Here is a 14,837-nt window from a genome sequence, read left to right as displayed (position 1 = left end):
GCAGCCAGATCAGACAAAATAAATTTAATTCAAGATGCACTAAATCCGGCAAGAATGCATTTAATCTTTCTAGTCTTTAATAATGGAATTGATGTGCTTATTTGGAAATGTGCTTTTTAACGATTAGATTATTATTTTGATTACATTGACGGGTTCTAAAACAAGCCCTCATAATAAATCTCCAACTGATTTACAAATTCACTTGTGAAATGGATTGCTGTGAACTGTATGCCAATGATTGACTTATGATCAATAATATGGTAATAAACAATACATTGTATTCTAAAGCCACTTTTATATTGTTTTATCAATGATGAACTCTTCTGCTACAAGAATGTAATGCATTTTAATTATCTGAATATTTTTTTATTCTATGATATATATATAATTTTTTATATTTAAAGATAACTATGTTATAATTATTTCATCATTGTATATTGAATTATTGTTATATGAGGGGCTTTCTCAGCAAATATTTGTATGCGATTAATTCATCGGGACACCATGTAATTAATTGTGTGTGTGTGTATGTGAGAGAGAGCGACTTTGTGTATGCAAACACATGTGCTCATCTAAAGGATTGGGGTGTAATATTTCAAGGTTAAATAACACTTAATATTTCATTTAATATTAGATAGGGAAAACAACAGGTGTCTAAAGGACAAAGTGAAATAAAAGCCTTTAGCCTCCTTGTTAGAGCACCCACATCCCACGCCGGAGACCTAGGTTCGAGTCCCGTATGGAGCGGGTAGAACAAGAGCGTCACATTGGTGCCGTGACCCAGATGGGAGTGAGGTTTAGGGGGGTGAGTGTAACGGGAGCCAGCTGGTAGATAGCTGTGCAGTATGTAAACCTCACTCTCCTGACCTCAAGATGTGCACTGACGCTGTAGCCTTTAGCCTCCTTGTTAGAGCACCCGCCTCCCATGCCGGAGACTAAGGTTCGAGTCCCGTACGGAGCGGGTAGAACAAGAGCGTCACACAAGTAACATAAAACCAACTCGCAAACATAACAGAATTACAACAACACAAAAAACAACAGTAAAATGCAGAAGACTGCAAATGTGCTGTTGCGCTTGAGACTCACAGGTAACATTGATTTGTTGATATATTGCATCAGAAGGTCTGCTAGTCTACCATTTGAGTGCAAGCTTAATGATTAACTATATTGGTGGAAATCATCAAGAATGTTTGTTTGGAAATAGACAAAAGTTGAGGAAGTCAGACAGATCAAAAAGGTCTGATGAGCAAAATTACAGGATGTAGTAGAACAAAAACTGTGAAGGGTGGGAATTCTGCTTTGAAAGGCAAAGCTGCTGATTTTTAGAGCATATAGAATAAATCACTGTATGAATCACATGTAATTTGCACAGGACACATTATCAAATTCAAACAAGGCACATTATCAAAATCCAACAAGTGCCCAGCAAATTCAAAAAGTTCCATAGTTTGAGCACTTAACATGACACTTGGTTATGTTTTTAAGAGACGTCACTGGTCACTGGTTTAGCTTTGCTCTTATTCCTCCTGTATAATGTCGCCAAATTTTCTGGTTATTTTGTCAGGTTAATACATTGAAAGACACAACTCAAACCCACAGTGCAATGTACTTTGCAATGTGGTTTGATTTGTCAAAATGGTACCATGCCTCAGCCTTACTTCTCCCACACAGTAGGAAATCATTTCAATACCTTTCTGAACCTCATCTACCTATTAACATATGACACGATATGACATGATCTTCAAGTTTGCCAAGACCAGAAAAATGCTGAATGTTGTAAAGTTGGAGGTCATAGACAGATAGACAGATAACCATACAGACAGATGGATGGACAGACGGACGGACAGACAGATAGAACTACATAAGACAAGGCAAGACAAGTTTATTTATATAGCACATTTCATACACAATGGTAATTCAAAGTGCTTTACATAGAAGAGATTAAAATAAGAATACAAAAAAAGAAGAAGACAGACTGATCGATAGATAGATACTTATACATATAAACATACATACAGGAAATAGACCCACAAATCTACATTGGGGAGGAATTTCTCTAGAAAAGCATTGAACTCCACAGGAGTGCTGATGTTACAACAGATCTAATCGGAAGAGGGTTGTTACAGAGTAAAAAAATAAATAAAAAGAATATATATATTATTATAATATTTATATTATTATTAAAAAAATTGACTCTGTAATATATATATATATATATATATATATATATATATATATATATATATATATATATATATATATATACACTCACCTAAAGGATTATTAGGAACACCTGTTCAATTTCTCATTAATGCAATTATCTAATCAACCAATCACATGGCAGTTGCTTCAATGCATTTAGGGGTGTGGTCCTGGTCAAGACAATCTCCTGAACTCCAAACTGAATGTCAGAATGGGAAAGAAAGGTGATTTAAGCAATTTTGAGCGTGGCATGGTTGTTGGTGCCAGACGGGCGGTCTGAGTATTTCACAATCTGCTCAGTTACTGGGATTATCACGCACAACCATTTCTAGGGTTTACAAAGAATGGTGTGAAAAGGAAAAACATCCAGTATGCGGCAGTCCTGTGGGCTGAAAATGCCTTGTTGATGCTAGAGGTCAGAGGAGAATGGGCCGACTGATTCAAGCTGATAGAAGAGCAACTTTGCCTGAAATAACCACTCGTTATAACCGAGGTATGCAGCAAAGCATTTGTGAAGCCACAACACGCACAACCTTGAGGCGGATGGGCTACAACAGCAGAAGACCCCACCAGGTACCACTCATCTCCACTACAAATAGGAAAAAGAGGCTACAATTTGCAAGAGCTCACCAAAATTGGACAGTTGAAGACTGGGAAAATGTTGCCTGGTCTGATGAGTCTCGATTTCTGTTGAGACATTCAGATGGTAGAGTCAGAATTTGGCGTAAACAGAATGAGAACATGGATCCATCATGCCTTGTTACCACTGTGCAGGCTGGTGGTGGTGGTGTAATGGTGTGGGGGATGTTTTCTTGGCACACTTTAGGCCCCTTAGTGCCAATTGGGCATCGTTTAAATGCCACGGCCTACCTGAGCATTGTTTCTGACCATGTCCATCCCTTTATGGCCACCATGTACCCATCCTCTGATGGCTACTTCCAGCAGGATAATGCACCATGTCACAAAGCTCGAATCATTTCAAATTGGTTTCTTGAACATGACAATGAGTTCACTGTACTAAAATGGCCCCCACAGTCACCAGATCTCAACCCAATAGGGCATCTTTGGGATGTGGTGGAACGGGAGCTTAGTGCCCTGGATGTGCATCCCACAAATCTCCATCAACTGCAAGATGCTATCCTATCAATATGGGCCAACATTTCTAAAGAATGCTTTCAGCACCTTGTTGAATCAATGCCACGTAGAATTAAGGCAGTTCTGAAGGCTGAAAGGGGTCAAACACAGTATTAGTATGGTGTTCCTAATAATCCTTTAGGTGAGTGTATATATATATATATATATATATACTATCAAGAGATAGCTGAGTATATATATGTGTGTATATATATATATGTATATATATATGATATGAAACTGTCAACGGATCGTACAAGCTACGAGCGTTGTAGCTGTCAGTGTGTGTGTGTGAGGCGAAACATAAACATGATACTAGGCATTTAGCTAATACTGGCGAGACACGAAACTTCTATATAAACATGCTGTTAAGTTGTATTTACGATAGTGAAACTAAGTAAGCCTAGAGATAAAATCCTTAACTATAAATTTAGATCTAAAGAACGTGCTGTAAATAAAAAAAAATTACGGCTTTCAAATCGGCCATGCGGTCCTTCATTTCGGAGGTGGAATGTACAGAAGTGTCTCAACTGCTACACCTAACTATTACAAAGACAGAACTGCGGTTATTTCACAAACCAAACCCGCCTTATTTACTTCCGTACATCCAGACATGTTCAATAATAATAACATTGTCTTGGCATTTTTCATTGAATGTATTTGGAGATGAAGTATCACACGATTTCAGTCTTCTTCAGGTTAACTAAAGAGACAAAATGTGTTAGTTTAGGTTGCTTTGGAGTTCTGTGCAGTGTTACAGGTGTGGGACGCCTCAGTCTGCGCATGCGCATTACTATGTGGCGAAATGAGGCGGTTGTTATGACAACGTGCATACAAATGCAGTTTGGAAAAGAAAGGCATGTTGTTGTGGATATTTTTCAATGCTAAGTCTTGCTGAAGTTTTTAAAATAGGCGCTAAATTCAGAGCTTTGTCTATTGCATAGCAAGCCTAAACGCCAAAGAAATAAACCGTACTTATTTGAAAGCTAAAAATGCCAGTGCCACACAAACCAGCGACCGTGAAATCTAAACTGGTATGTTAACGACGTTATAGCTAATACTAATAATAACGGATTAATAACTGCATGTGCCTCAAGACCCAACAAATATTTTCATATTTTCTTTTCAAAAGCAGGGATCTAATGTTCATATCCAGTCAAAGGCACCAGTTACAAAGGGGGTTAAAGCCAATGGAAAGAAGAAGGTAACTTTCAAAACACTTTTTATCACATATCTTTAACGCAGAGTTCGGGATTCAAAACCCTTTCTGCCCTGTAGGATGATGAGGATGGGATGGACACTGGTGAAGGAGAAGAGTGGATGCAGGGAAAGACTCTTGTGAAGCCTCCAGACCAGCTGGAATTAACCGAGGCAGTAAGTATTCCTGGAGTGCCTGTTATCGGATTATATCACTTTACGTCACTTTATAGTGACGTTCATTTATATTTCTCTTTCTTATGTTCTTCAGGAGCTGAAAGAAGAGATAACCAGAATACTAACTGCAAACAATCCACATGCTCCACAGAATATTGTCAGATACAGTTTCAAGGTAAATTACTTTTGCGGTGCCACTATGATTTTCTTTGTAATGAAGGGCCCTTAACCATGATTTTAAGGCCATTGTTCATGCATCTACTACAGTACACAAGTCAAACGTTTGGAGTGAATTTATCTTTCTCAAGATCATAAATGCCTTTTGATCTAAGGGCTTACACTTAAATGCTTCAAATATATACTACTATAATATAATATATAATATATATAAGTGTGTAATGTCTTTACAAAACAAACACTTTCTTGCTGGTTTAGTTGGACTGGATTGGGAAGGAAAAACAGCCAACAAGTGCCCAGCATATATTGATCTATGCAAAGGGTGGCTATTTTGAAAAAGCGAAATCATATAATGTTAAACATTTTGTAACTACAAAATTCCCATATTTTGATGACATTAGTTTGACTGGTAGTGCAGGTCTGCGAATAACAGAAAGATTGTTCTTTTTATTCATTCTTGAATAAATGCTCAAACTTCATTCTGTCTGACAAATTGCTAAAAGCTGTTGTCTGTTCAGGAGAGCTGCTATAAGCCCATCAGCAGTGTGGATCAGCTGGCTGTTCACTTCGTACTGGAAGGGAACCTTTTGTATAAGGATTCCAATGAGGCCCGGAGACAGATGGCTAAACAAGGCTTGACAGAGGGTGAGAAGACAAACAAACAAATCAATAAACAATTAACAATCAAAGAAAACCCCTTGTTACAAAGTAAAATTAAAACCTGCGAAACCAATCATTTCAGAAAAGCCTGCGGAGGCCGTTCTTTCCGAAATGGATGAGGAAAACCCAGAAACTCCAGTAAGAAAAAAATTATATGTACTGCTCTGTAATAGCTTTTTAGATCCAGAATGAAACCTGTTCTGTTTTAATTAAAAAAAGTTTTTAAAAATAAACAACAAACTGGCACTATTGTCTCACCTTCATGCTGTTCCAAACCTGTATATCTTTTTCTGTGAAACACAAAGGATATGTTAGGCAGATTGTCAGCCTCAGTCACCGTTGACTTTCATTGCATCTTTTTCCCCCCCCGTACAATAAAAGTGAATGTTGGCTGAGGCTGTCATTCTGCCTAACATCTCTTTTTGTGTTTCTTGTAAGAAAAAAAATTCATACAGGTTTGAAACATAAGAGTGAGAAAATGTTGACATTTTTAATTTTTGGCTGAACTTTAAATGTAAGAGTTATGTGCTGATATATTTTAGCAGGTGACTGGACAGGTGGACGGAGAAGAGGGTACAGTTGAAGGGGAGGATGGAGGAGGAGAAGAGAGGCCAGACAGTGTGGACATCAAAGCTGGCAATAAAGAACTGAAACTCACCAACCAGTTCAACTACAGCGAGAGAGCATCTCAGACACTAAACAACCCTCCAAGAGTGAGAAAATGTATTTTCTTAACTTAAAGAAATTTAAGTTTAGCAAACAAATGAGTGTTGTGACTTGTATGTAGCAAAGTAGTGATTTACAGTACAATGCACAGGGGCGGTACCAAAGTTGTGTCTGACCCATTCTGTTTTCCTCTTTATCTAAATAATTTTTTCCAGGAAAGAGGTTGTCAAACCGAACCTCCTCCTCGTGCAAACTTCTCAGCAACAGCCAATCAGGTGAGAGAGAATCTTGCCCTCCGCATGTCAATTATTTTGAGCAGGCTTTTTGAATTATTCTCTTGTTCATTTGAAACAATACATATATTTCTGATATAATTTACAACTTAACAAACGTTTGGAAAATGTTTTGCTTAAAAATTGTGATTGCAATATGTTTATTTAAAATGAATGCCTTTAGTTTGATATTTTGCATGCCTTGCTCTTTCTACAGTGGGAGATCTATGACATTTATATGGAGGAAATTCAGAGGCAGGAGAAAAGTAAAGAGAAGCAGAAAGTCCAGATTTCAAAGAAGGAAGAGGACAAAGGCAAGAAGAAGATGATTGTAGCTGAGAATCTGGTAGAGTTGGTCACTTTCCAGACAACAAGTGTGATATGAAACTGATGTATATATAGTCACTCTCAACATAAACAAATGGCTCAGGAATAGCCTAGTTTCTACAGAAGCCCTGAACCGCAAGGTGTAAAAAAAATTATAATTTTGTCGCAGTTCCTTCCTGAGCCTAAAGGTGCGTGCACACTGCCAGCGACTTTGTCATTGCAGGTCGCCAGTGGCTGGCGGTGAAGTCGCTAGTGGGGGTTCCCACTACTGGTTGCCTAGTATCGTTTATAAATGACATTCACGGATGTCATTCCATTGCTGTTGACAGCGAATCTCTTTTCTTGAGGGAAAAGACTAAATGGCAGTGGTGGCTCAGTGGTTGAGGCTCAGGGTTACTGACCAGAAGGTAAGGGGTTCAAGCCCCAGCACCACCAAGATGCCACTGTTGGGCCCTTGAGCAAGGCACTTAACTCCAGGTTGCTCCGGGGGGATTGTCCCTGTAATAAGTGCACTGTAAGTTGCTTTGGATAAAAGCGTCTGCCAAGTGCATAAATTTAAATGTAAATATAAATGGAATCAGTACATAAAATGCTTTATATCAAAGATGAATGAGAAACAAGGCGTGCTGTTTATCTGCGGTGAAAATGCAAATGCCGGTCTGTCTGGGTCCACAAAATCCCTGCGATCTCAGATACACCTTTCCATGCAGTATTTTTCTTAAAAATGTCCTTGTACGTGGGAAGAGACATATCATAGAGCACTGGAAAATTTCTAACAGCAAGAATTAGCCTTTCATCCATCTTTCCGTTAGTGCAGGAGCTGAGAGAGAGAGAGAGAGAGAAGGATCACGTGAGGTCTCCCGTCTTCTCTCCTATTGGCTGTCGCTTCCGTTAGTCGCTCTTCATTTGAATAAAGTTGAACTTGTCTCAACTTTGTCGCGTCGCTGGACACGCCCACATCTAGTCGCCAACGGTCGCGATGTCGCTGGCAGTGTGTATGCACTTACATTTTTTTTCTCTCTCTTTAAAATAGTTTTTTTTCTCTCATCAATTTTTTTTCTCTCTTCAAAATTTATTTTTCTCCTTTCAAAAAAATTATTTTCTCTCTTCAAAAAAGGAATGCGGTACCAACCTAGGCCACCAGATGCCACTATCAGTTAACATGTAATCGTATGCTTTTAATGCTTTCTCTGTTGCTATATGTTATGTGCAGACTTTCATAGTGAAATGTAATAATAATATATTTTAATAACAAGTTGTCTATGCTTTTGAAACTGTCTACTGCAGAAGTGAAGAGTTCCAGATGAAGAATGACAAATAATTATCCAAATATTGTTGGTCTGTCTAAACATGAGCTAGACAGTTACGCCAATGTAAAATGCTCATCCAACAAGAATGGGGTACCACAAGTTTGGTATCGCATTCCTTTTTTTGAAGAGAGAAAAAAAAAATTTGAAGAGAGAGAATTTTTTTTTGAAGAGAGACATTTTTTTTAAGACTTAGCCTCAGGAAGGAACTGAGACTTTTTTTTGTCACCGTTCTTTTTTTTCTTTCCACCTTGCGGTTCAGGGCTTCCATAAGTTCCCATCCACCTTTCGCTCTATTTTTTTATCGACAAAGTGAAAATGCGGAAAAAAAATTTGGCGACATTTGCCACCTTCTGCCCATTTTCATTAAAATTGTAATGAAGGCAGGAGCAGGTAGACAAGGGGTGAGGATCTAAATGCGGTTCATTTGCAAAATAACTAGACAAACACTGGAACAAATAAAACATCCACAATGGGAAAATAAAACAAAAACACGAAAGACATCCAAGGGGTACACAGGCTGAGGAAACATCAACGGAGGGCAAAGGTAACGTTGACAAACATCTACATTCAACAGCCACATTCAGCGATCGACAATGACTGACCAAACAACCAGAGTTTAAATACAGAGGGGTAAGGAGGACTAAACGACAATCAGGTGAGGACAATGACAAAGTGCTGGCAGTGATGAGGGCCGGGAATTGTGGGAATTGTAGTTCAGGACAGGTGACAGGAGAAACACGTGGCAGACAACAGGGGATCGTGACATAACCCCCCCCCCCCAAGGAGCGGATTCCAGATGTTCCAAAAAAAGGAAGAAAAAAAATATACCCAAGAAACAAAAACACAATAGTCCAAGGAGCGGGGGGGGGGGTGGGCAGGCAGACCAAGGAGGGCACAAGGGGCAGACAGACAGGCCACAGCCATGGGAAACTCCAAGGGCGGAGCCGTGGAAGTTTCTGGTGGCGGAGCCATGGGTGGCTCAGGAGGCGGGACCGTAGAGGGCTCTGGAGATGGAGCCGTGGTAGGCGGAGCCGTGGGAGGCTCAGGAAGTGGCGCCGTGGTTGGCGGAGCTGTGGAAGGCTCAGGAGGCGGAGCTGAGGGTGGCTCAGGAGGTGAAGCCGATGGAGGCTCAGGAGGTGGAGCCGAGGGAGGCTCAGGAGGCGGAGCTGAGGGAGGCTCAGGAGACGACATCGTAGAAGGCTCTGGAGGCAGAGCCGAGGGAGGCTCAGGAGGCGGAGCCGAGGGAGGCTCTGGGATTGAAGTCGTGGAAGACTCGAGGGGCGGAGCCCTGGGAGGCTCGGGAGGGGCAGAGCCCTGGGAGGCTCGAGAGGCGGAGCCCTGGGAGGCTCGAGGTGCGGAGCCCTGGGAGGCTAGAGGGGCGGAGGCTCGGGAGGTGGAGCCCTGGGAGGCTCAGAGGCGGAGCCCTGGAAGGCTCATGAGGCGGAGCCCTGGAAGGCTCGGGAGGTGGAGCCATGGGAGGCTCGGGAGGTGGAGCCATGGGAGGCTCGAGATGCGCTGACTCTGGGACGGTCATGGCTACAGGCGCTGGCTCTGGGACGGTCGAGGCTACTGGCGCTGGCTCTGGGACGGTCGAGGCTACTGGTGCTGGCTCTGGGACGGTCGAGGCTACTGCCGCTGGCTCTGGGACGGTCGAGGCTACAGGCGCTGGCTCACAGATGCTCGAGGCGACAGGCGCTGGCTCACTGACATTCGAGGCGACAGGCGCTGGCTCACTGACGTTCGAGGCTGACAGCGCTGGGTCGCTGACCGTGGTAGGCGTGGACTCAGGCTCGCTGACCATGGCAGGCATGGGCTCAGGCTCGCTGACCACAGCTCTGCCTTCTATGGGTCCACCCTCGAAGTCCACCCTGGCTTCGCCTCCCACAGCTTCATCTCCTGAGCCTTCCACAGCCCTGTCCCCAGAACCTTCTATGACTCTGCCTCCTGAGCCTTCCATGGCTCTGCCACCCGGGTCTTCCACGTCTCCATCTTCCAGGGTTCCGTTCCCCACTTCCAGGGCTCTGCGTCTGAGTCTTCCACAGCTGAGCCTTCCAAGGCTCCGACCCCAGAGCCTTCCAGGGCTCCGACCCCAGAGTCCTCCATGGTGCTGCCTTCTACGGCTCCGCCCCCAGAGTCCTCCGTGGCTCTGCCTTCTACGGCTCCGCCCCCAGAGTCTGCTATGGCACCGTCTCCAGAGTCTGCCATGGCACCGTCTCTAGAGGCTGCTATGGCACCGTCTCCTGAGCCTCCCACGGCTCCACCTCCTGAGCCTCCCGAGCCTTCCTCGGCTCCGCCTCCTGAGCCCCCTGGGCCTTCCACGGCTCCGCCTCCTGAGCCCCCTGTACCTTCCACGGCTCCGCCTCCTGAGCCTCCCACGGCTCTGCCTCCTGACCTCCCATGGCTCTGCCTCCTGAGCCTCCCTCGACATCACCTCCAGAGCCTTCTGCGGTTCCGCCTCCTGAGCCTTCCATGACCCCACCTACCACGGCCCTGTCTCTGGAACCTTCTATGGCTCTGCCTCCTGAACCATCCATGGCCCTGCCACCTGAGTCCTCCACGGCTCCGCTCTCCTTGGCTAATCCACCAGAAACTTCTATGGCTCCGCCTGCCACAGCTCCGCCCTCGGAGTTCCCCATGGCTGTGGCTCTGAGGCCGACTCCCAGGCCTCCAGACCCTACCCTGTAGCCGGCTCCCAGGCCTCCTGAACCTGTCCTTGCCCTATGGCCAGCTCCCAGGCCCCCTGATCCAGTCCCTGTCCTGAGGCCTCCTCCCAGACCCCCTGATCCAGTCCCTACCCTGCGGCCGGCTCCCAGGCCTCCTGAACCTGTCCTTTTCCTATGGCCAGCTCCCAGGCCCCCTGATCCAGTCCCTGTCCTGAGGCCTCCTCCCAGACCCCCTGATCCAGTCCCTGTCCTGTGGCCGCCTCCCAGGCCCCGATCATCCTCCTGGGATCATTCTCCCCCATTTCCTCACCCTCTTCTGTCTTGGGGCGCCAGGAGTCGCCCATTTAAAGAGGGGGGGTAATGTCACAGTTCCTCCTGACACTCCCAGAACTTACACTCCACGATCACTCTCTCCCGAACACTAATCACCTGCACCTGAAGCTCGTTCCCACATTCATCAACCTCACAGTATTTATGTTCCACTCCCCCGTCACTCTGGGTCTGGTCTCACATCTACGATCACAGACTCACTTACCTGCTGGAGACTCTCCGTTATATCCCTAACTCGCCTCTCCAACGAAGTCCTGTTCCTAGCTCTACTCCTCCTTCTTCCAGTTCCGGTTTCCTCGCTATTCAGCGAACTGCAGTCATCACCCAGGTTTACTTGCTATTCAGCGGACTGCATCCATCACCCAGGTTTCCTCGCTATTCAGCGAACTGCAGTCATCACCCAGGTTTCCTCGCTATTCAGCGAACTGCAGTCATCACCCAGGTTTACTCGCTATCCAGCGAACCGCAGTCATCTCCCAGGTTTACCCATTCCCCTATATCCCTCAATAAACTACACCTCCGGGTTTAACACTACCCTCGAGTCTGAGTATCTGTTACAATGTCATTCAGCCGACTTTATTCATCTACAGAACAGGGTAAAGCTAATTTAAGTTTGAGGGGAAAAAAGGCATATATGAGGTCTATATAGGTTCGTTTGGGCAATTATTTTTTAATTTAATGCTTTTTTCGTTTGGTAATTTATTAAATTTATTACAGGGATTTTGCCGGCATTTTTTCAAAAGTAGACTAAACAATAATTTAATAGAATTGGGCTGTAAGTGTAGCAAACAAAAGAAAGAAAAAAAAAGCACACTGAAGTGTATTTATTCTTAATTTAAAACATCTTTATGCACAGAAATGATCTGTTTTTTGTATTGTGGGCTAATTCCGTGACTGCCATCTATTATTTTGAATGGTGTGGAAAAGCAACATTAATAAATAAATGGATGGATACTGCGATTAAATTAATCGCAAACATTTGTTCAACGTGCATGAGATATTTGTGTTGGCACTCCTGGAAGTGTCACATTTGCAGATTAGCTCTATATGCCATAAAGATCAATCCATAATCACGTACAATAAATTGGCTTTCAATACTGTTGTCATGATTAACACAGGCTAACGATTGGGGCAAACTCTGTCATGTGACACTAAATTTTTGCGTTAATGCCAATTTTATCGTCAAGAAGACATTTTAGCGATAATGTGCGTTTCCATCAGCTTTATTTTGATGTGCTAAAACTTTTTCCGCAAATACTCCTTGGATGGAAACGTAGTCTTTATTAGTTAATTAGTGTCTTCGTGTTTAGTTCGAATGTGAGATTTGTTTATGAAGGTGAGTTAAAGAAAAAAAATCCCCTATTCTGCTTACAGAGTGATGACATCTCCAAAGTGGCTAAAGTGAGTAAGATCATTGAGCGTATGGTGAATCAGAATACATTTGATGACATTGCACAGGGTAAGTAATTATTATGAGAAATAATTTACTGTCATTGCTATACCCCTTATCTTGAATTATTAACAGATGAAATTAACAGAAATTGATAGGTTACCCAAATATAAAAATGATCTCATCATTTACTCTAGATGTGTATGACTTTCCTTCTACTGCAGAACACAAACAAAGAGTTTCAGAAGAACATCTCAGCTCTTACAATGAAAGTGAATAGTGACCAGACCTTTGAAATGACAAAACAAATCACATAAAGGCCACATTAAAGTAATTCATAAGACTCCAGTGGTTAAATCCATGTCTTCAGAAGCAATATAAGTGTGGGTGAGAAACAGGTCAATATATAAATCTTTTTCTATACCATAAATCTCCGATTTCACTTTAACTTTCTTTCACATTTTGAAAGTGAAAGTGTAGATTTATTGTAAAAAAAGGACTTAAGGTGAACTCAGTCATTTTTGTCTTTGTTTCATCGTGCTCTTACACTGACTCCTAGCTGCTTGGATGCATCATAATTTAAAATCAATAGTTTTCAGTTTCAGAGACCATTGTAGAAATTTAGTATTCAAAGTCAACCATGATTATTTTAATCAATGAGTGAAAGTGTCAAATATCAGGATGGTTACTGAGATTAAGCGAGCAGTATTCAGCTGGTCATGTGATTCTAACATGGAAGCCCCCATTTGCAGACCCCCCTCCACGTTGAATAAAACAGCTTTTATTTACTGATATTACTGGAGTCAAAATTTTTATGTAAATGGTCATGATTTCCTACATTCATTACAAAATAACAATTCATGTCTTTAGAAGTTAAACTTTTTTAATGAAGAAAAAATTCCATATTGCTTCTGAAGATATCTATTAAAACATTGAAGTCATATGGATTACTTTTATGTGGCCTTTATGTGATTTTTGGGGCTTCAAAGGTCTGGTCAACATTCACTTGCATTGCATTGTAAGGACCCTTCTGCCTACAAAAATCTTTGTATGTTCAGCAGAAGAAAGAAAGTCATACACATCTGGTATGGCATGAGGGTGAGTAAATGTTGAGGGAATTTTCATATTTGGGTGTAGTGTCCCTTTAAATATGTTTCAAAAAGTGTATGCAACTATCTGATGTAAATGCCTTTATATCCATACCTCAGATTTCAAGTACTTTGAGGATGCATCTGATGAGTTTCGAGAGCAAGAGGGCACTCTTCTCCCACTGTGGAAATTTCAGTATGATAAAGCCAAATGTCTGTCCGTGACTGCCATCTGCTGGTGAGTTTCACTCTACATTAATACACAATGCAGTCATATGACAGTTACTGTTCTGTAATAAAAAACAAAAAAGCAATAATCCATGTGCTATTTTGAGTGACATTTGTATTTACTCAACTCTAGGAATCAAACATACAAGGATTTGTTCGTGGTTGGTCTTGGGTCATGTAAGTTTACTTAATTTTATGTGAGAGATCCTTATGCAAAAGAGTTTATTGTAGGGAAATCGATCAACTCTGCATGGGCCCCCAGCTCTCCAGCAGGGAGTTATTTCCTTTCCACAGACCCCTTGGCTTGCTTACTGGGGGCATGGAGGCACTATTTTCTTTAAAGCTGCTGTGAAACTATATATATTGCGAAAAGAGCTATACATATAAAACAAATTTGATTGACTTTTAAACTCTCAAATCTGTTCTATCTTCCACCACTAGATGATTTCACCAAACAGGGGCATGGTATGCTTCTCCTCTACTCCCTGAAGAACCCCACTTACCCAGAATTCACCTTCACCACGACTTCAGGCATTATGTGTGTTGACATCCATGAACATCTCTCCTACCTGGTGGCTGTTGGCTGTTACGATGGCTGTGTTGCCGTGTACAACCTTAAGGAAGAGGGCCAGGAGCCTGTTTATAAAAGCACAGCCATAACTGGCATGCACACAAACCCTGTATGGCAGGTACGGATAAGGGTGTGACCTTGGAGTCATGGTTAAAAAGAAATTACAGTAACCATTCCATACAAAAGTTTTGAAAATGGTGCTGTGAAGTTTCAGAAGAGTACTTCCTCTGTGAATTACAATACTTTCACAACAGAAACAATAGAGCCTTTGGCATAAGCTATGTTCGGAATAGCATACTACCATACTACTATTATGTAGACTGTGTGTGAAAAGACCTACTACACTTGTCAAAATGTTGTCAGAGTTTGTGAAGGATCCAGAGATGAAGAGATACACAAAACCCAGTTTAGAGCAGCAGTAGAGTCAGTGATGAAGATCGCGCTG

The 14,837-nt window shown here is 42.5% G+C and overlaps 1 protein-coding gene across 2 annotated transcripts in view; it reads left to right on the top strand.

The window, feature by feature from the left end:
- The first annotated feature begins 4,190 nt into the window (after positions 1-4,190).
- Positions 4,191-14,837, top strand: part of dnai1.2 (dynein, axonemal, intermediate chain 1, paralog 2) — a 48,156-nt gene continuing 37,509 nt past the window's right edge. The window contains exons 1-13 of one of the 2 annotated variants that reach the window (XM_052104987.1): positions 4,191-4,370; positions 4,472-4,540; positions 4,615-4,710; positions 4,805-4,885; positions 5,406-5,532; positions 5,630-5,685; positions 6,090-6,260; positions 6,429-6,488; positions 6,703-6,831; positions 12,490-12,574; positions 13,714-13,831; positions 13,955-13,998; positions 14,263-14,510. In XM_052104987.1, the coding sequence (XP_051960947.1) occupies positions 4,329-4,370; positions 4,472-4,540; positions 4,615-4,710; positions 4,805-4,885; positions 5,406-5,532; positions 5,630-5,685; positions 6,090-6,260; positions 6,429-6,488; positions 6,703-6,831; positions 12,490-12,574; positions 13,714-13,831; positions 13,955-13,998; positions 14,263-14,510 (1,326 nt within the window). In that variant the 5' untranslated portion in view covers positions 4,191-4,328. Of the gene's footprint in view, positions 4,371-4,468; positions 4,541-4,614; positions 4,711-4,804; positions 4,886-5,405; positions 5,533-5,629; positions 5,686-6,089; positions 6,261-6,428; positions 6,489-6,702; positions 6,832-12,489; positions 12,575-13,713; positions 13,832-13,954; positions 13,999-14,262; positions 14,511-14,837 lie in introns of both variants that reach the window. The other variant, XM_052104986.1, reaches the window with a different exon arrangement.

This window comes from Xyrauchen texanus, chromosome 34 (genome assembly GCF_025860055.1).
Source record: "Xyrauchen texanus isolate HMW12.3.18 chromosome 34, RBS_HiC_50CHRs, whole genome shotgun sequence".
NCBI classification, from domain to species: Eukaryota; Metazoa; Chordata; class Actinopteri; order Cypriniformes; family Catostomidae; genus Xyrauchen; species Xyrauchen texanus.
This window is presented reverse-complemented; position numbering and strand designations above follow the sequence as displayed.